At 39.8% G+C, this 21205-nt stretch overlaps 1 protein-coding gene across 4 annotated transcripts in view; it reads right to left on the bottom strand.

The window, feature by feature from the left end:
- Nucleotides 1-21205, bottom strand: part of TMEM181 (transmembrane protein 181) — a 35554-nt gene that overhangs the window by 2043 nt on the left and 12306 nt on the right. For 2 of the 4 annotated variants that reach the window (XM_086461151.1, XM_086461154.1), the window contains exons 2-15: nucleotides 20359-20462; nucleotides 13938-13993; nucleotides 12579-12669; nucleotides 11878-11996; nucleotides 9407-9526; nucleotides 7392-7472; nucleotides 6276-6375; nucleotides 5374-5504; nucleotides 4670-4761; nucleotides 3531-3588; nucleotides 2753-2855; nucleotides 2607-2658; nucleotides 1870-1952; nucleotides 694-783 (exon numbers count right to left, since the gene is read on the bottom strand). In XM_086461151.1, coding sequence (XP_086317277.1) covers nucleotides 694-783; nucleotides 1870-1952; nucleotides 2607-2658; nucleotides 2753-2855; nucleotides 3531-3588; nucleotides 4670-4761; nucleotides 5374-5504; nucleotides 6276-6375; nucleotides 7392-7472; nucleotides 9407-9526; nucleotides 11878-11996; nucleotides 12579-12669; nucleotides 13938-13993; nucleotides 20359-20462 — 1280 coding nt within the window. Of the gene's footprint in view, nucleotides 1-693; nucleotides 784-1869; nucleotides 1953-2606; nucleotides 2659-2752; nucleotides 2856-3530; nucleotides 3589-4669; nucleotides 4762-5373; nucleotides 5505-6275; nucleotides 6376-7391; nucleotides 7473-9406; nucleotides 9527-11877; nucleotides 12003-12578; nucleotides 12670-13937; nucleotides 13994-20358; nucleotides 20463-21205 lie in introns of all 4 variants that reach the window. The other 2 variants (XM_086461152.1, XM_086461155.1) reach the window with 2 other exon arrangements.

The following is a 21205-nucleotide window of genomic DNA, read 5'->3' as shown; positions in this document are numbered from 1 at the left end:
GACCAGATGGATCTTTCCAGGTCCCTTCCAACCTGGGCTGTTCTATGGTTCTGTATTTTAAACTCAGTGCTTAAAGCAGAGAGTGCACTTGGCATAAACATTTATTTTACAGATCTCTATCTGTTAGAGAGGGGTAATGCTTTATAATCATGACGTGAGTCAGATTACATCCTCTACGTAGAAATTCAAAAGCAGAAGTGCCACTGATTCAATTCCTTATCTCGCTTTACACGGGCCCTGTGCAGCCCTCTCCCCACAGCAAGTTCCCCAAAATTCCACGTTAGATCAGCTTCACTCCTACTTTTCCAACAGCACATTACCTGTTTCAGAGTCCAGTTTGCCAGCATGCCAATATATTAACCTCTGATGGAACAAAGTACAAATGAAGCATTGTTGCTCCTTAAGGATTGCCTGTGCGTCAGTGCAAAAGTCACTGCATTATATGCAAACATCACGTTGACTATAAGTTTGATCTGACTGTGTAAGAATTCAAGTCCAGCTAATCAGTTGTATACATTTTACACGTCCTTCATATTTCCAGTATTAATTTACTCAGTGCAGCTTCTGCTTATGTTAACTCCAAGGAAATGGAAACAGTAACGAGACAACCAAACGACAAAAATGTTACACAGTGTCTGCTAATATGCCCCAGCTCTTGTCATCGAAGTCTGCCCGACAATTGCTTACACTTACCATATAGCGCATTCTTTGAGGGGGAATACACGAAGGCTAATGTGTAGAGATAAAAGTTCAATAAACCATAAAATGATAAGAATTCTGCTGGTAGTAAGTGTCAAGGATATTGCTCAGTATAGCTCCATACGTACTAACTTTGGAAACAAGACCCAAACCATACAGAAGCTGTTTCAATGTAAAGAATGTTTACCTTGCTGAAGTTTGAGAGCATGAATGGTTCAACAAAACTGCATGTTTTAAATTGTGACAACTAATGTACTCAAGCTATTTCAAGGTAAAGCTCCCACTCAAGACAAAGTTTTAACACAAGTAACATTTGCTGAGATGAGGTCTACTCTTGAGTGGCGGCGTGCACGGCAATTGAATAGTTCTGCCTTTGATGCTAAAAGAAAACTGAGTAAGGGGGGAGTTCAGGTGGTGGTCTTTGTTTATTTTTTAAAAAGTTCTTCCTTGGCATAGCGATTGAGAAGGAAGGAGAAAGGACTATCTGTAGATAGAACTCTGAAGATGGCTTCTGGCCATCATTTGAGGAAAATACTAAAGGTTTGACATATAATTTTCCATTAGCTCCCAACACATATCTAAGCTTATCAGTAACTGCAGCAGTTTCAGTCACACGGACACTTTCAGAAGGCGGATTTAACTGGGATCTCAGGTCCAGAATACAGTTCGTAATCCTGTTGCCAACAGACTTCAGAAATAGTCTCTCTGAAGTCACTTAAATTCTCTGCTATGACCTCTTCCACACATAGACTTGGACCAATACGCAAATGCATTTTCAGTAACTTCTAAACTATTAATTTCTCAAATATTTTGGTACGCCCCATGCCAACTGATAGCTATACAGCAAACTGAATTCATGCAGCAAATACAGCCAAATTTGTCACAACGACTTGTTGAATGCATGCATACCTAGGCCTTCATTCCCTCTGAAGAGTATCAAATGCAGTTGTGATTTATGTGGCAGAAACAAGCTGAAACCATCTCAGCTCATAGTGTTTACAAAGAGCCACTGCAAAACACTAACATGAAACGTCAATCAAAACGGACCAAACTTCAAAAGCCCACCTAGAAGTCAAAGGTCTCAGTTCTTAGGTGCATCATTTTTTAAGTTCCTTCTGCCTGAAAACAGATTAATATTCCTACGTGAGCAGTATCACAACACAAGGATATAATTCTGATAATGAGTCGACAGCTCAGCAACAAAGTTGTCCTGTAGAACTTGTGCTCCAAAGCGTAGGTAGAGTATAACAATGCTGTGGAAAAAAGTTAAAGCACATAGGTGTACTGTGTCTTTAAACCGCAAAATTGAAACAGTAGCTTGATAGAAGAGTTTATGAAAAAATAGTTATGTTAACATGCTGGCCTTTTATTTTAAGACACATTTGCTTTCATAGTTCTAAATTAAGAATGATTCTTTTGTGATTAAAAGTTCCACTGAGCAAAGCGGAAATCCGCCCCCCCGCCACCGGCCCCGGTCTATTGCCCTCAGATTTCATCCACTACAGATAATCCAAGAGTCAGCAGTCATTTGAAATAACTACTTGGAGTGGGGGAGACAGATATTAACAATAATCTAAGAAACTAATCCTAAACTTCTCCTTTGACTAAGTGAAGCTTACAAAGTTCCAAAAGATGTGAACGGTGCACTGCAGACCACCCAGCAGTACAGCAAACATCTCTGCTAAGTGAACCTCTAAATCTCGCAGTGTATTGCTGTGGTAATAGAAAGTTAGCTCTAAAAGCCTCAGGAACAGTTAAAAAAATTAAGAAATGATTGCCATAACAATCATATCAAAAGACATTCCTTAGTTTCATTGACGATTTCATTATCAACAAAATGTATTCAAAGCCCTGAAAAAAGGTTGTAAAAGTTACGGTACTGAGCACTGTACTTTGAAAAGCCTTACCTAATGACAAGCACTACAAAGGTTAATGCAGTCAAGAATTTTAACCTGAGATCTGAAAAAGATGGAGAAAAGTGGTTAGCGAATTTACACCTACATCTAGGAGAAGCAAGCCTGTTTGGGGAAGAATCAAAAGAAACATTCCTTACCAACATAAGGCATGTTCCGAAGCTCTGAGCATGCCCGCACTATCAGGAACAAAAGGTAGAGAATGTATGTGGTTGCCACCACAAGGAAGAAGATTTTCATTCCCTATAAGAAGAGGGTTAGTTTTTATTATTTAACAAGATTTGGTCTATTCCTTCTTCCCTCAATAGAAATCATTATTTCCCAAAGCACAGCATAGAATGGCCCATTTATTCAGGGAAAGTAGGCTTATGAAAGGCTGTATAAAATGAGGATGGCTATACCTCAAGGTAGGTTTTAGAGGAATGCAAAGAAGGGATGTTTAACAGAAGTCATCACTTTGTTCACTTGAGTTCACAGGGAGCTCAATCTCAATGATTTTCTAAAAAAAACAGCTCCTAAGAACAATACAAGGACCTGTATAAATCAGATCTTCCTTTACAACAAGAAGTCTGAAATTTACTAGGACGGAGGATCTTGGCAGGAGTAAAGATGTCCAAAACTGAATAAGAGGCTTAAAAAAATTTTCTTTCAATCTCCAAAGTCATGAGTCCATGACTAAACTTGTGGTGTTCCGTCTCCAGATTTAAAAAAGAATTTACTCTTCTCATTGGGGTGAAGCTCATTATGGCCTATGCATGATCTAAAGCAAAATTAAAAGTACCCTAGTCAGAATAAGACCATCTGGCCAGCATTTGCTATTTTCTAAATTGTATTACAGATTTTAAGAGATGAACAAGCCCCATTATATTGCCTAACTCCACCTGACAATTTGACAGCAAGAAAACACTTCTGACTTACCTGGAAATTACCTGTGTCCACCCTGTATTGATATGTAGGATCATGTACTTCATTAACACTAGAAAAGATTCAAAATGAAAAAGTGGTACTTACACCATTACAAAAGACAAGGTCAAAAAGCCATACTCACCAAGAAACCCACTAACAAAGAAAAGGTTTAAAGTTACTGTAGAGAGTTTATAAGTAAAGGTTTTGGCTGTATAAATTGGTGCAATGCCATTGATTCCAATGGAGTCATGACGACTCACAGTACATAATAGCATCCTCCTTTTTCCCAAACCCAACTTTGAAGGAATATGGAGGATTCCAGTTGTGAGCATGTCTAATCTCCCCGTTTATTTTTTGGAAAATGTATAATCTTGTAAATTCCTACAAGCCTTCAGGATTTAGTGTTTAAATTTTATCCTTGGTGACAAGAATTGTACATAAGAAATTACTGTGCTATTAGCCCTTCCCTCATAGCAATGCTGCTGATAGGGCATTAGCACGAGCATTTCCTGCAGCTGCACTGCTTTCAACAACGTACAACAGCATGGAGAAGGTTAGAAGGTATCTTCCTTCTGAGAGACCAAATAAGAGGCAAACACTTGGGACTAAAACGGTTTAGAAACTACACGTGTACCAAAACTGAGAAAGTTTTCTGTGTGGGGAGTAACGACACCTTCGTGTTAACAGGACAAATTGGAAAAAAAAGAGAGAAACACTAAATCAACCAAAAGAACCAAGTTTTGAGGAGAGAGTGCATAGCTCTCATAGTGTCAATACCAACTGTGCAGGTTTAATAGTTGAGAAAGTTTGGTCAAGCTGTGTAATAGTTAACTACAGAGAAACTGTGGCTTCAAATACTGAAAACTAAATGGGACATAGCGCTAGAGGGAGTGTTGTAGGGAGCAATAACATATTGACAAAGTAGCGAGTTCTAGATCTCACTCTGATATATAAAATTATGTGCTACTAGATCGTCCATGGGGAATTCTGTTTTCAAATCAGTCACAATTTACAAAACAGAAAGATGTAAGAATTTGAACTTCATTCCTATATCACAGTCGGAGCATTAAGAAACAGATACCACTAATTCTGAACAATCTTCTCAAACACTCTCAGCTCATTACTTTGGCACTAAATTTTAAATTACTTACGTTTGCCATATTCCCAGTGTAACAGAGGCCAGCCACAACAGTCCAACAATGAAGAATTTGGGCAGATAGAAAGTTAAGCACTTCCTTTCCCCCTGTTAAAACAACAGTGTGGTGAAGGAGTGAAACCACATTTGAGATTTCATTTATTCTTGACAGAATAAAATAACTACCATCTTTGTTTCATTCAACATGAACTAGATTGAGACTCTCCTTCTGTATTTTTTAACCTGCACAGGTGATTATGGAAGACACAAAATTGTATCACCGTTTGTGTTAATAGGATGCAGTACATTCCCAGCATCCTATTTGTAAGGTTCCACATATTTCACTGATACTGCAAATACAGGAATATGCTCCAGAAATTCATATTTATCTTCTGCAGTATTTTAAAGTGGTTTAAAACCCAATCAACCACCATATACACCAACAAAACCCTTCAAGCAAGAACAAAGCATAATGGCATCACAATTCTGAAGACTGTCTTACAATAGTTCAGAGTGGACTGTCCCATCTATCTCATTTAGGCATGGTAGCCTCAAGACAATCTACTTCACCACAGATCATTTTAACTCCTAAGCTTTGTGTCTCACATTGTACATGTCTCTCTTTTTTAAAATTTGGCTTCATTTTTGTCACCTTTTGAGAGAACTGAAAACAACAAGTACTGTCTTCTCAGCAAGCAGTAGATAATGTTGCACCCTTACCTGTACTCTTATACCGTGGTAGACACAAAGCCAGAACAGCAGCAATGCACACAGAAACAGTGACTGGAATAGATCATCCAGCATTCCAGGAAACCAGCTGTTCACCAGAAAAGAAAGCGGGAAAAATGGATCTGTAACAAAATAAGAAAAAAAAAAAAAAGTTAAACAGAGGGGGAAAAGGACAGTCTTTTCCATTATGAAAAGTAAAGCAGAATGTGTCTTCAGAGGAACAAAAAAACCCCTTAGATTTTTCAAATTACACCAGTAAATGAAATTGAAGTTTGCTGTATTTTAATATACAGAGAAAATGGTGCCTCCAGCAGCAATCCTCTGTGCTACAGAAATAATCCGAAATGGTTGCCATAATTTCTGGAAGACTTTCTCCTAAACCACTGTTCTTGGTGATGACCTAAAAAATTATCATAGAAAGACTGAAAGGCATTTAGTACTGCTAGAGTGCTAGAATTTGATGTGGTGTACTGGACTAAAAGTAGCTTTAATTTTTAACTAAAGTGTGAGTACCTGAAAAATGAAAAAGTAAGACTTAGCAGACAAACAAGAAATTGCATTTACACATCGCTATATGAAAGGTTCAGTACGGCTGCAGCCACCTCTTCCAACCAGAGCTTTAAACAAATAGAGCTGACATTCACATGACTGAAAAGAACGATATCCGCCTACTCGTTATGCCCTTGAATTTGATACACTTAAAAAATGTTGTTGCTTTATTTTTAAATTAGTTTTCCAAAGCCTTATAAACAGCTGCTTGTAAGTTCAAGACCAAATTCCTTTTGCCTTCTGTCTCACACGTGCGCTCTCTTTTTGTTTCTTTTTCTTTTCTTTCTTTTTTTTTTTTTTTTTAAAAAAAAGTAGCTTTTCTAAAAATTCGAAGATACAAGTACCATTGTAGAGTAGCAGGAGGGGAAGGAGGATGGACATCCACTTCTGTTCAATACCCCAGTCTCTCATGGAGAATTTCCGCAGGGAATGTGCAAACAGACACTTTAAAACAAAAACACAACAACAAAAATGTGTAAGGAAGGAATACAGCCTTTAATAGTTTTACCAGAGTAAAGAGGTAACACAGAACATGGCAAAGGCTGCTTCCCGAGGTCTTTGCCACCGAGAACACTGTAAAACAGAAGCCACATCTCCTAGCTTCTACTTCTGCTTCAAGTTTGCTGGCTTAGCCCAAAGCAAATTACTTAATGTCTCAAGCAAACGGAGAAGAAAACCAGCTACTACCATGCAAATCAACAACACATGAAAAAATGTTGCCTAATTACTAGTCACACACCACCAACAACTTCTCCTTAAACTCACTTTTTAGAAAAACAGATTCCATATCACATTCACAGTTACCTGCTGAGTGACATCATCAGAGAGTGAGAAAAATGCTATGCAAGTGTTCAGAGCTTCAGTGTCCTTACTCTCAAAATTCTGCATTTTACATTTTATGTTGTTTTTTTTTTTTTTCCAAACACTTCTTTTCCACAGGCCAAACAGGTTGGAGGAGAGAGGTTCTCTAAACCGTAGCATAATTTACGTTTTAAGGGACTTCTGGAGGTCATCTGGCCCATCCTAACACTCAAGGCAGAGATGACTTTAAAGTTACATCAAGGTCACATTCAGCTGAGTTCTGCTCATTTTCAGAAATGCAGAGCCCACACTCTGGGTGTCCTATTCCAATGTCTGAGCCTACCTGCACTGCAGAATATTTTTTTTTCTAGCATCTAATCACAATTTCTTTTGTTTAAGCAAAATTCTTTCTGTTCAATTCAAAATCAGAGTTTAGAAAAACAAGTTTTCCCATTTATCCTATTTTCTTAGTGTCCCTTCAATACCACTTGCAAAAGCATAAAAGGAGCAACTACGTAAGTATTTTAGAAACATTTTTTACATCCATTCAGAGATATCTCAACTCAGCTGCCTGGGGTTAAGGTACTAAACGGCACTACAAAGCAGTGTTATCAGCTGCCTACATACTATACTCCAGAAAAACTGAAGCAAAATCTTACCGTGACCGTAAAAGTAAGAACTACAAAGACAAATCGGAACCATATTTCCACTTGTGAAAAAGTTGGATTGTAGGTCTTCCACTACAAGAAAACAAAATAAAAATAGCCCCATGAACAAAGCTTTGACAAGGTACATACGACATCAATAATTAGCACTTTCTGCAGATACTGAAAAGTTCTCTGGCTTTTCAAAATTTAAAGGTATAACCAAATTCCACCAAGTCACCCTGGAAAAACAAAGACAAATTTATAACCATAGGACTATCTGATGAAAAGATAACCACAGCAGCCCAATATCCTTGCTTCTCTTTTACCCTGCCAGTTTGTGACATACTTGGTTTGCTGTCATATGTTAAAGCACTTCTCAGGACAAAAAGGATGTTCTTCATTGATTTCAATTGCACTCTCACTCGAAGTTTGAATGACAATAACTGAGTAAATACAGTATGTTCTTCTTTATTACCAAGGTCGGATGCATAAATTGATTATGAAGAGGTTGATAAGGTACAGCCATGCTTCCTGTAACGGGTTTGTTTTCTTAAAGCTTATTCTCATTTCAGAAGTGGAAAAAAAGAAAGTCAAGGAAGAGACGAATAAATGAGTTAACCAGAAGTAAAGAACTTTCTTCATTGATTAAGGAGGAAAAGCTTCTCCTCTAATTTTTAGAAGGGCACTATTAATTATAACATGTTAGTTTGCACAAACTCTGCTCTGTTCACAATTTATCTCATACCTGGCATGCTTCTCTTTTGAAGCCGCTTTTAAAATGTAAACTCCCTGGTACAACGTATGCTCTGCCCATCTGAACAAGAAGCTTTGCCTTTCAATATATTAAATCTGTCAACCTCTGTCTTGTCTTTTTAAACTGTAAATGTAGAATGAAAATTACATGTAGAGAATCCCATTACACAAAAGGCAATCTATGATTTCAACTGAGAGCACCATAAACCATTGTAACAACAAAATAAATCAACAGTTTTAGTGGCTGTGGGAAAGCAGGGCTTTGGGTTTTCTGGTTTTGTGCACAAGTTTGCCTTTAAGCAGCTTGCAAAGCAAGATAATAAACTGTACAACTATAAAAGCTCCAACACTTCGTCCTGTTTGAAATCCAGAACTAAGCAAACGGTTTGTGAGTTTCTGGGTTGTTTTTTTTCCCCTTAGAGCTCATTTTTAATGATGTGCTTTATGCAACAGAATATCACAAATATTAATATTCAGGAAGTTCATTTAGTATACAAAACCCACTTTTGCTTTACTGTAAGATTTTTGCTTGCTACTACCTGCTCTGACATACTGAATGTTTCATACACATAGAATATACCAGAGTAACCTGTATTATAAATTTGGTTTAGTTTCATTTTTTCCCCAATGCAAATATTTCTAAATTCCTTTCTGGAGCCAGTCAGCACACACTGATGATGTAACTGTTTCATAAGCGATCTTTAGCACTACAAACTGAGCTAGTTATTTCACTAGGGATTATTTTAATGAATTATTTTGTTAGCCTGCTTATTTTAGTTGAATAAACATTTCTCTCTTCCTCACAACCACAGTCAAAAAAAAAAAAAAAAATCTTTTTTCTTTGAGTTTGCTAAATCTTTCTAGCCCACGCTTTTGTAAAGTCTGGAAAAATCTTGTTAGTTCAGATATACATCCTGGAAAGGCTGAAAAAGATACCAAGCTTTAGAGAGGCAACATCTCTATAAGCAAATGCAGAAAACTGGATGTTCTACTCTAACTTGTCTACTGTTAAAAATATCTCCCAGGTATTAGACTAAATTTATCAGTTCCATAAAACAGCATTAGCAGCTCTGAAAGAAAAAATTGGTCTAGACCCTTATTAACAGCAAATGCTATAATAGTTCTGACATTAGCAGTGACAGAAAAATTAATTACGATGCATCTTTATGCTTAACTTCAAAAATGAGCTAAGTTTTTTATTACAGTTAAAGGAGACTTCTACATTCTTAATAATTGAAGAGGTTTCTTTTGCTAGTACAAAACTTTATACTTACTGTGAAAGTAATATTCTGGATGGTGTATGTTAACTTATTTAGATCTTCAAAGCTAACAAATATGTTGTACTGAGTGTAGTTCAGGTAGCCAAGGTGAGCAACAATGATTTCACTGCATTTCTGTGAACAGATACAGTGAAGAATAGTATGTAAAAGCCTTCACTTTATTCCACAATATGCACTGTTAATATAGGTTGGAGAATTTGTTTCTAAATGGTCAGATATTTTTATCTGATGATGATATCTATTCTGTGTTTTACCAATCTTGATCAGTATAACGCTCAAACAAGAACCACAGATAAATAATTTCTTGAAAGATACCAGACAAAGCAGAAGAAACTGATAAAGTCAGTCAGCAGGATCAAAGGCTGAAGGATAAACAAGGCTGGCTTTTCACTTAACCTAGTGAAAGCAACTGCTTGCAGCAGCAGAAAGGATCAGAATAACTCTGCCAGTCAACCTCTAAGTCATTGGACTGTGAGATGGGACTATCTTAGAACCGTTTAGGTTGGAAAAGACCTTTAAGATCATTGAGTCCAACCATTAACCTAGCACAGCCAAGTCCACCAATAAATGATGCTCCCAAGCACCACATCTAGAGGCCTTTTAAGTACCTCCAGGGATGGTGACTCCACCACCTCCCTGGGCAGCCTGTTCCAATGTTTGACCACTCTTTCATGTCCAATCTAAACCTCCCCTCGTGCAACCTGAGGCCGTTTCCTCTTGTCCTATCACTTGTTACTTTGGAGAAGAGACTGACCCCCACCTCGCTACAACCTCCTTTCAGGTAGCTGTAGACAGCAATAAGGTCTCCCCGCAGCCTCCTCTTCTCCAGGCTAAACAACGCCAGTTCCCTCAGCTGTTCCTCATCAGACCTGTTCTCCAGACCCTTCACCAGCTTCGTTGCCCTTCTCTGGAAACGCTCCAGCACCTCAACATCCTTCTTGTAGTGAGGGGCCCAAAACTGCACACAGGATTCGAGGTGCGGCCTCACCAGTGCCGAGTACAGGGGCATAGTCATCTCCCTACTGCTGGCCACACAGTTTGATAGAGGCCAGGATGCTGTTGGCCTTCTTGGCCACCTGGCCACACTGCTGGCTCATGTTCAGCCAGGTGTCGACCAACACCCCCAGGTCCTTTTCTGCTGGGCAGCTTTCCAGCCACTCATCCCCAAGCCTGTGGCGCTGCATGGGGTTGTTGTGACCCAAGTGCAGGACCCAGCACTTGGCCTTGTGGAACCTCATAGCATTGGCCTTGGCCCATCGATCCAGCCTGTCCAGGTTCCTCTGCAGAGCCATCCTACCCTCAAGCAGATCAACACTCCTACCCAACTCAGTGTTATCTGTAAACTTACTGAGGCAGCACTTGATCCCCTTGTCAAGATCGTTGATAAACAGGACTGTCCCCAAGACTGAGCCCTGGGGAACACCACTTGTGACCAGCCACCAACTGGACTGAACTCCATTCACCACCACTCTTTGGGCCTGGCCATCCAGCCAGTTTTTTCACCCAGTGAAGAGTGCACCAGTCCAAGCTGTAAGCAGCCAATTTCTCCATGAGAATTCTGTGGGAAATAGTGTCAAAGGCTTTACTATATTCCACGTAGACAACATCCACAGCCTTTCCCTCATCCACTACACAGGTCACCTTGTCATAGAAGGAGATCAGCTTAGCCAAGCAGGACCTGCCTTTCATGAACCTATGCTGGCTGGGCCTGGTCACCTGGTTGTCCTGTACATGCTGCATGATGGCACTCTTGTACTAACTCATTTCTAAGCATATTGTTGTCTTGGCTATGTGTAGTTAAATCTAACAGAATGTTGCTCATTAATTTCTGTAGATTTCATATATATGTGCATATATAAAAAGAAAACACTTGATTTACCCTACACGCTTATCACAAAAAAACTTCAGCTATACCCTTCCTAAAGGACTTGCATCTGGAGAAGCTGTTTTGGATGTCTCTAAGCTTAAAAATTTCAGTGAAAATTATACTAGAAACGCAAAACCTTACACATTTCTTCACAGGTGGCAAGGAATTTGGCTTTTTCAGAACACGGATACCAGCTGATTTCAACCAGACTCTCTGCTAGGTGTTGGACGAGAATTCTTCTCTCCTCTGGAGCCCTATATCCAGTCTCCTACCACAATATCCCTTTCTTCAGTACTGCTAAATCTGTTTAGGTTACTAAGCAGGACACACTGCTTTGCTGGCAGAGCGCTACTCTAACAAGACAGAGCAGTCTTTAAGGGGTAATAGATACAAGTCATAGAAGTAAAAGATGGATAGGTAGGTATCTTGGCCAGCATTACTAGCTAGGTTGCAATTATAAATAAAAATATACTTTAGAGTCTTTCCAGAGACATGCTTAACAGACACATTCTTCTCATTTGCAATGTAATGTAACATGCACACGAATAGATGTAAAGAAAATGTACTGCATCAGAGTTTTGTTTAAGCAGGCACATACTTGTGCACAACTGAGTAATCTTGTCCGATTGTGAACTCGATTATTAACATATGGTGTGCTTCCATCCTTCACCACCCCAAGTACTTTGACTGTCATAGTAACATTCTTTTTGAGGGATACTGTAATTAAAAGAGAAAACATTAAGCTATTGCTATATGCAGAAATGAAATCTCAAATAGAGTTCCAAATATAGTTCAAAACACATATGATATCTAAAGATTATTCAGTTATATTTCACTGGAACAGGGGTCCAATATATTAATAAAAAAAACCCACAAAACTTTTTATTTATATACTTAGACAGTAAGTCACAAATACCGTGCAGTCAATCTTGACAGATTAACAATTACTAATACAGTATTTCTCATACATTTACAGGGACATTGTAATTATATTAATCTTTCAATAAAATCTACACATCTCATTCCCACCAAATTGAAGGAAAACAGACACAGATTCTCTAGATACTACTGCTCTCACAGAAATAACAAACAACTTATCCCATATACCTGTTGCTTCCAGTTCTCAAGATCAGTGCTGTCCATGTCTTTACTGGGGGCAGGGGTAGAGGGGGAGAAAATTTATCAGAGGAAAAACCCACCAACCATAGCAAGAAAGCGACAGCATCATGTACGTGACAAATTAAAGATACAAACACAGGCTGCTATAGCAGTTTCCTGAGAATTAGGTAAGATTCTCACCATCGTGCTGATCCAACTCAACTACGCAGGTCAGCCACAGCTGCTGATTGTAAGTAGACAGTGGTGGCGAACTTAAATTAAATGGCTTCAGCTGTAAAAAACCCCCACAAGGTTAGCACCAGCCATTATTCTGTTACATGATACATCTGTAGTTACAATGATGAAAGGCATGTTAATTGTGTTTGTGACAATATTCTTGGGAACAGATTTAATATGTGCTACTCTGTGGACAGTATAAGCAGCCCAGAAATAAGTCTTCCAGAGAAGTCGCTTACAAAGCACATGTATTTTGCACAGCACTGAAGTAACAAAAGGTACAACTACTTAAAGCACATAAATGCAGCAGCAACAAACCAAAAAAGTTCAGATATGCAAAACAAAATCCTGAAACCTAGGCCTGAAAATAGAGTCATTTCTAGCACTTTACATCAAAAGTCAGATTTGTGACCCCTCATCTGCTACAGAGTTTTAAACCTGTTCATAATTATGAAAACAACAATATTTTCCACTAGGTTTTCTAAAAAACACATGTTCATTTCAAAAGCATGGAAGATAACATTAACAGATAAAACCTACACACAGGAAAGACTTCTCTGGATATAAAAATATGCCTTTTTAGAAAAAAATCACCCATAATACAGTACCAATCCAAACATATACAGGTGACTAATAGACCAAAAAAGAAATGTTCCAGTATTTAAAGAAAATATACTTTAAAAAAAAAAATCAAAACAAAACAGCAAAACCTTTTTAGCACTTTCACAAAAAGATACTTTAGATATTAGCTTGACAGTGAAGAGCTAGACAGAATAAAAATGCAAGAACTGAGAACCAAAATATGAAAGCTTTCAAGATAATGAATATGAAGGTTCATGTTAGGAAGCCAGATCCCATGTCTTGGTCATGTGGCAGTGAACAATTAACAAGAAAAAGAAATATTCCTTCCCAGCTGATACGAAGATCACAAGAGGGATATCATTAGTTGCCACTGAGAGCGCTGTATTTCAGTTTGTGTTCTCAATTTCTATTTCTGGATCCCCAACATGAACTCACCAGGGAATCCTATCAGCACTCAAGTATTACTTTATCAGAAATTACTGTGCAGAAACATCATAGAATTCTCTACCTTACTTGGTCACAAAATAAGAGATTAGAAATGTCTGCTGGGCCACTCATGAAATAACACAGTGGTAGTACAACATTGCACATTCAATGTCAAACTGGCAAGCACCATGTGGCCAAGGTTTCCAGTAAAACTGTCAATACTTAAAGTAATTGGAGGGAAGAAGGGGAATGTTTAACATTACTGACATCAAATAAAGCTGTTCTTATAATGCAACAATATTTATTAACTCTTACCTTTAGGCTGTTATTTAAGTCGGTTCTTGCTACAGAATTTTCAATTACATTAGGACCTACACAATATACAAGAAGGAAGAAAGAAAACAATATTGAAGTATGTGTATTACCGATAAGTAATAACATAAACACAGAATTTGAAAATACTTCCCTGAAAAGCAGGTAAATAGCATCCTGTGTTTCAGGTGTTTAAGCTGAAGGTTAAATCATTTAGATGTTTCAATATTACTAATAAACTTGGCCTGAATGTTCCTTTAAGCCTCTCTGCCACAGTATTTCTAGGCATGATTAAATAGGAAGTAAACTATAAATCAAGAACTCCGTGTCAGCAGCCTTGCATGTGTACTCTACTGCAACAAACCACACAGTAATTTTCCCAAGCTGTGATGGGTCGACCCTGGTTGGATGCCAGGCACCCACCAAAGCCGCTCTATCACTCCCCCTCCTCAGCTGGACAGGGGAGAGGAAAAGAAAAGGCTCATGGGTCAAGATAAGGACAGGGAGATCACTCAGCAATTACCATCACTGGCAAAACAGACTCGGCCTGGGGAAACTGAGACCCCACCTGGAGTACTGTGTCCAGCTCTGGAGTCCTCAGCACAAGAAAGACACGGACCTGTTGGAGCGGGTCCAGAGGAGGGCCACAAAAATGATCAGGGGGCTGCAGCACCTCTCATGTGAGGACAGGCTGAGAGAGTTGGGGTTGTTCAGTCGAGAACAGAAGGCTCCAGGAGACCTTCTGGCAGCCTTTCAGTACTTAAACGGGGCCTATAAGAAAGATGAGGGCAATCTTTTCAGCAGGGCCTGTAGCAATAGGACAAGGAGTAATGGTTTTAAACTAAAAGAGGGTAGATTTAGACTAGATAGAAGGAAGATATTTTTTACAGTGAGAGTGGTGAAACAGTGGAACAGGCTGCCCAGAGAAGTGGCAGAAGCCCCATCCCTGGAAACATTCAAGGTCAGGTTGGATGGGGCTCTGAGCAACCTGATTTAACTAAAGATGTCCCTGCTTATTGCAGGGGGTTGGACTAGATTGCCTTCAAAAGTCCCTTCCAACCTAAACTATTCTATGATTCTATGAAATCCATTTAATTTATTACAAATCATATCAGAGTAGGGCATGGAGAAACAAAACCAAATCTTAAAAAACACCTTCCCTCCACCCCTCCCTTCTTCCTGGGCTTAACTTCATTCCCAATATATCTACCTCCTCCCCCCGAGCAGCACAGGGGGATGGGGAATGGGGGTTGCAGTCAGTTCATCACCTGCTGTTTCTGCCACTCTTTCCTTCTCAGGGGGAGGACTCCTCACGCTCTTTCCCTGCTCCAGCGTGGGGTCCCTCCCATGGGAGACAGTCCTTCAGGAACTGCTCCAGTGCGAGTCCTTCCCCACAGAGCCACAGCTCTCCATGAACTGCTCCAGCGTGGTTCCCTTCCATGGGGTGCAGTCCTTCAGAATAGACTGCTCCAGTGTGGGTCCCCCATGGGGTCACAAGTCCTGACAGCAAACCTGCTCCAGCGTGGGCTCCTCTGTCTCCACAGGTCCTGCCAGGAGCCTGCTCCAGCACAGGCTTCCCATTGGGTCACAGCCTTCAGGCACATCCACCTGCTCTGATGTGGGGTCCTCCACAGGCTGCAGGTGGATATCTGCTCCACTGTTAACCTCCATGGGCTGCAGGGGGACATCCTGCCTCACCATAGTCTTCTCCATGGGCTGTAGGGGTATCTCTGCTCCGGTGCCTGGAGCACCTCCTCCCCCTCCTTCTTCACTGACCTTGGTGTCCCACATATTCTCACTCCTCCCTTGAGCTACAATTGCTCTTGCGCAGTAACTTTTTTCCCCTTCTTAAACATGTTATTCCAGAGGTGCTACCACCATCACTGATGGGCTCAGCCTTGGCCAGTGACAGGAGCTGGCTGACATTGGCTCTATCAGAGCTTCTAGCAGCTTCTCACAGAAGCCACCCCAGTAGATCCCCACTACTAAAACCTTGCCACACAAACCCAATACGCAAGCTAAGCTGTACACTGCAGTCATGAAAGTACTCAGGTACAGAAAAAGCTAGCTAAGCACCAGTGGCACTGATGTTACATCCACTTGAAGCTCAACAAGGGCTGCAAAAACCAGCTAAAGAAACAGCATATTTAATTGCACTATAAAGTTTCTATAGTCAAACTGCTACCAATACCTGATTTATATCAAGCACAGCATCCATAATGCATTGCACTCAAGGCTCAGATACCAGGGCAAACACATCCCATTGTATCTGACTGCATCATGCTAATGTCTTTTCATGTACAGGTATTGTACTTGCCTGTACAATCACAATAACAGTACTTTGTGGCTAGTGCTGGATTTTCATTGCATGGGTCTATTCAAGCCAAGATACCCACATGCTTGTTTAGGAACAGTTCTCAAGTCTACTCAGATTAGGACCCTCCTTTTCTATAGAAATCTGAGGCTACGATAGATTATGTGATCATAGATTATGTGATCATATATTAACACATAAATAAACAAAACATCATTGCATAAAAGTTCCATAAACTATTTCTCCTAAAACAGACAATCCATTAAATCAATGGAGTTTCATGTCTAATTGCAGTGGGAGATGTTCAGCTTGGTACCAGCTTTTTATGCAGCCATTCCTCCAATCATTCTGGATACAGACACACACACTTTAACATGTAGTGATCAACTGTAACCATCCACTCACACCCTACTGCTAGTTCTGTATGCACTAAATGGGAAGCAATAAAATAATAATTGATGTTAGAAGAGATCTCCAGAGGCCATCTAGTCCACCCTCTTGTTTAATTAGATCAGGTTGCTCAGGGCCATGTCCAGTCAGGTCTTGAACATCTCTAAGGACGGAGACTCCCACAACCTTCCTGTGCAACCTGTTCCAGTATTTAACCTTCATGGTAAGAAAAAATTCCTAATATCTAACTGGAATTTCTTGTGTTCCAGCTTGTGTCTGTTGCCTCTCACCCTACCATCATGCACCTCTGGGAAGATTCTAGCCCCATCTTCTGTGTATCCTCTGATAAGGCTGTTGTAGACAGCAGTACAGTTGCCACTTAGCCTTCTGAGGTATGCAAGAACACACGGTACTGGGGAGAAGACGAATGTATGCATGTAAGTACATACACAAAAGAATGTATATGTACATACATGAAAAGACTAAACTAGAAAAATGAAGGGAAGAGTAGGAAAAAGTCTGTACCTATAAACTGGCATGTGAACAAACACAGAGGAGATGTATAGCAGGTAGGGACACAGGCAGGACATATATATGTGTCTTTGGGTCACCCTAGAGGCTTCCCAGTCACAGTAAGATTTCTTGTCCAAATGGTCTCTCCCCTTACATATTTGATCTGGCAATTTAATGTAATTTATTAAGCCTCAAAACATGCTGTTTCAGCCACAAACTTAGTATTAAACAAATTATGCAAGAAAAGCAGTTTTTCACAAAGACCAGGGACTTCAAAGTTAGTACAGAGAAACAATGGAAAAGAAGGAAATTTATAAATGAGCAACATGGGATCATTCTGTGCAAGAAATATTTTAGGTTAGCTGTCACGACAGCTCTAAACATGCAGCATTGCCTGGGCTTCTATAACCACTCTAATTACAATATTAACTGTCTTACAGACTTTTAATGGAAAAATGAAGAATTTCAGCCATCACACTCAAAGCTTCATACTGGAATTAGAGTTCATCTTCACTAACAGCCACCCACTATAAAGTCAGTTCCACATCATTGAACTTTTCAGTTCTCAAGTACATATAAACAGGGCAGATATCTGGAAGGCATTTTTGTTTTGAAAAGCATCATTCAATTTCAGTCAGTGCTCACAGCTGGTAAGTCATCATATTTCCATAATTAAGTCTTAACAAAAGCAATAGAATGAGCCTTTTTAAAAAAGGGAGGTTTTTTCTTTTTTTACCAGAAGATATGAACCAATATTGGTGCAGAAAGATCATAGTCCCAGTTTTTAAGAGCAGCAATCAAAAAATAATGAGGTCCTACTGCTATAACTGCTACTGCTCTTTTTAAAGCAAGTGACCAAAACGATGCTGTGGTCATATTATCAAAAAATGGTGATTAAATTACATTGTTATTGTTTTTCTTTTAGTTTTGTCAGATAACAGAACCACATCTGAAAGCAAAGAACCACCCTGAGGTGGTGAACAGGAAAACTGCACAGGTACAGAAAATGAGCTCTGCACCTTTTTCCCTTGCACTTGTCGACCCCAAAGATAACACAGACCCATTGAAAAAAGGAAAAGAAAGCGAGTGTAACTTGGGAAAAAACCAAACCAAACCAAAACAGTCTGTGTCTATCTTGTTTTACAAGAACCGAAGAGCAACAGCCACCTCAGATTAAACAGTCTTGTTTTCTCAGATGGGAAGGAAGACTTCTGCTAAGCTTCCCAAACTGCAGACAGAGATGTTGAGTATGGGCAACGGCATATTCAAGTAGCACAGAAAATAAGGATGGATCTCCCACTTTTTCATTTACTTAGTGGGCTTGGTGAGTTTTGCTCAGAGCGCACCCTTTAATGAGGGAGCACTCTATTGTTAGTGCCCCTCCCTTTATTCACAGGAAGCAAGGAGCTGTCAGCAAAATCCACGAAAAGCATCACGGGCAGTGTGCAGTGGGTCTCCTCCCAAGGTAAACAGCATTCTTTTAAAAATAATTAAGTTATGTGTTCATGCTTTGTCAACAAAACTACCCAGCAAACAAATCTTACAAGGACAAGAATCCTATAGCTGTGCCAGTTCCTGAAGGGAATCACAGGCGAGTCCTGGGACCCCAGCAGGGTACAGATGACCAAGTGTTGCTTACAGCAGGCAAGTCCCCTGGACCAAAGGCAACCACATCATCAGATCACTCTGCACGCAGACACAATGCAATACACCAACACAGCTCTCTTTCAGGTTCTGCTACCGATTAAGAATGAAATGCTCAGTTTTCTCTTCCAGGAGCACTTGCTTTTTGCCTAGTTTTACATAAAACAACTTTCTTGCATTTCTTGCAACTGGGCAGTACAAATACACAACTACAAATGTGGTTCACCATAGCCAAATGACACTGAATCAAGTAATTCCAGGTTTCTTTTCCTTTATCATTCATATAAAATGCATTTTTGTAAATGTATTTATACGGTATTCTAGTGGCCAAATAATGCCCTTCAGCATCCTTAGGCAAGTCACAGGAATATCAGTGGTTAACCTTTATGAAATGAAAGTCTGTTTGGACCTTAGGCTGCTACAATAAATCAAACAGCAGGAAAGAAGGTTTTATTTCACAGACAAATTTTATTACTTAATGCTATTATGAAGAATGTACTGCCTACAAGGCACGGATGGGAGTAAAAACACCAAACAGCTGCCTCCAATTAACCTCCCCTTCTTTCCAAGGCAGGCAGGAGCACATGAGTCCCAGGCCTGAGCAGCCCATCTCATTCCAAAGGAAGCGAAGGACAGGACAGAGGTAGAGATGACCCTACAGACAGGTCAAGAGGTGTCAGAATGGCACAGCAGAACACACTGGGCGACGTGGAAATAAGCAGTAAAGTGAGGGGAGGTGGTAACGTCCTTAAATAATTCTTACATGGGGGGTGGGTTGTTAATGAGTGCAAGTCCCTCCCTTCCCCTCTCTCTGTCATGACAGGGACACAACACCTCTGTATCGACAAAGCTCTCCTGACAGCAGAGTATTAGCTTATTAATGCTGCACTGAGAGCATGCCGACTTCTTTTTCAAGTACGTTTTAGACCCAAAAAAGCTCTCTGGCATGAAATAGAGAGGGCTCCCATGTTTTCCATCTGCCTAATGACACTCTGCATCTTTGTTGACCAGATTTCCACAAATCTCTCTGATCTCCAGGGTAAGTATCCAGACACTAAGTGCTTAGCCTCCCAGATCACACCATGACTCCCACAAAGGTCTCTGAAATCAGAGACCTAAGCTCGTATATGCTCAACGACAGAGGTTTATATAACATCTTCTATTTCTGTGGCATTTATCGCCCAAACATTTAGAAGGCTTTACAGTTATCAATTTCCTCACAGGAAATTAAGTACTAGCACCACCATTTTACAGATTGAAATACAAAGAAGAAAATTAATGTAGCAGTCTGCTGAGAAACTATGTTACAATGAAGCTGGTTTTGTTTTACTTTACTGACTCTCCCCCGCAAAGCAACTGCAAATACCAAATCTGTGTAGGTAATACTCCTATGAAAAAATGAGATGGAAGAAACACTTCCCCCTCCCTGTCAAAAACAATGCTTCCTCAGACATCTCGGGGGCAGTAAGCTCATTAGCATTTAAATACATCTGTAAATACCAACAGGTTTAGACAAAGCATACAAGAATTGTAATCCTTTAAAAAGAAAGACAACATCCTTACCTGCTATTCCTATGAAGACTGTCAGACCAAAACAAACAAAGAATACTACAAAGACCAGAACAAAATGCCGCTTGGACAGTGTATATAATCGCATCGGTGCCAGCCTACAGGAAGCAAAAGAAAGCACAGAGTTAGCTGTCGGTTGTATTTATTAAGGGAGGGGGGCGCGGGGGGGTAGGACCCCATTCATTCCTCCACAAACTCTGAGGTAACATGTAACACTAAGAAAAAAAAAAAGTTAATGCTGCTTTATAGAGCAAAGATAACTGCTAGAAATTTAATTAGACATATGAATGTGTACGAACATCCGCACCCCAAAGTGTATGAATTTTACCCATTTTTTTTATGCTAGGGCTTTCTACTGCCCTAAGACTTGAACAAGAGAGAGAGAGAAGAAAAAGCTACACTTTTTTAGTTCATACGTTAATAATTTAAACCTCCAAAATACCATGTCTCCTGCAATGACAGCTTAACCTAAAGGGATTGATGTCACTAATGACTGTTACCCGCACAGGATCTTGATGAGTTTTCTACACCCTATATATATACACTTCATTCCTGCAGGGCAACTCCTAACAAGGAGTATGGCAGAACTCCAGATGTGCTACACGTGCACACTCAGGCTCTGCATTCTTGTCTGAGCTACATCAAAGCTTGGCAATTAGAAACCTGAACTGAAAGTTTATTATTAGACACTTAAATACAAATACACATAAAAGCAATGACATCTCTTCCACAACTGTTTGGTGGTTATCATTACATTAAAGACAAAATAAAGTGGAAAAAAGCACTGAAAGGACCAATTGCATTCTCTTGGGAACAGATAACTTCCAGTTCTGTTAGCTTA

This window comes from Leptosomus discolor, chromosome 2 (assembly GCF_034619465.1).
Source record: "Leptosomus discolor isolate bLepDis1 chromosome 2, bLepDis1.hap2, whole genome shotgun sequence".
Classification (NCBI taxonomy): domain Eukaryota; kingdom Metazoa; phylum Chordata; class Aves; order Leptosomiformes; family Leptosomidae; genus Leptosomus; species Leptosomus discolor.
Note: the sequence above shows the minus strand (reverse complement) of the source record. Positions and strands in the feature narration are given on the sequence as shown.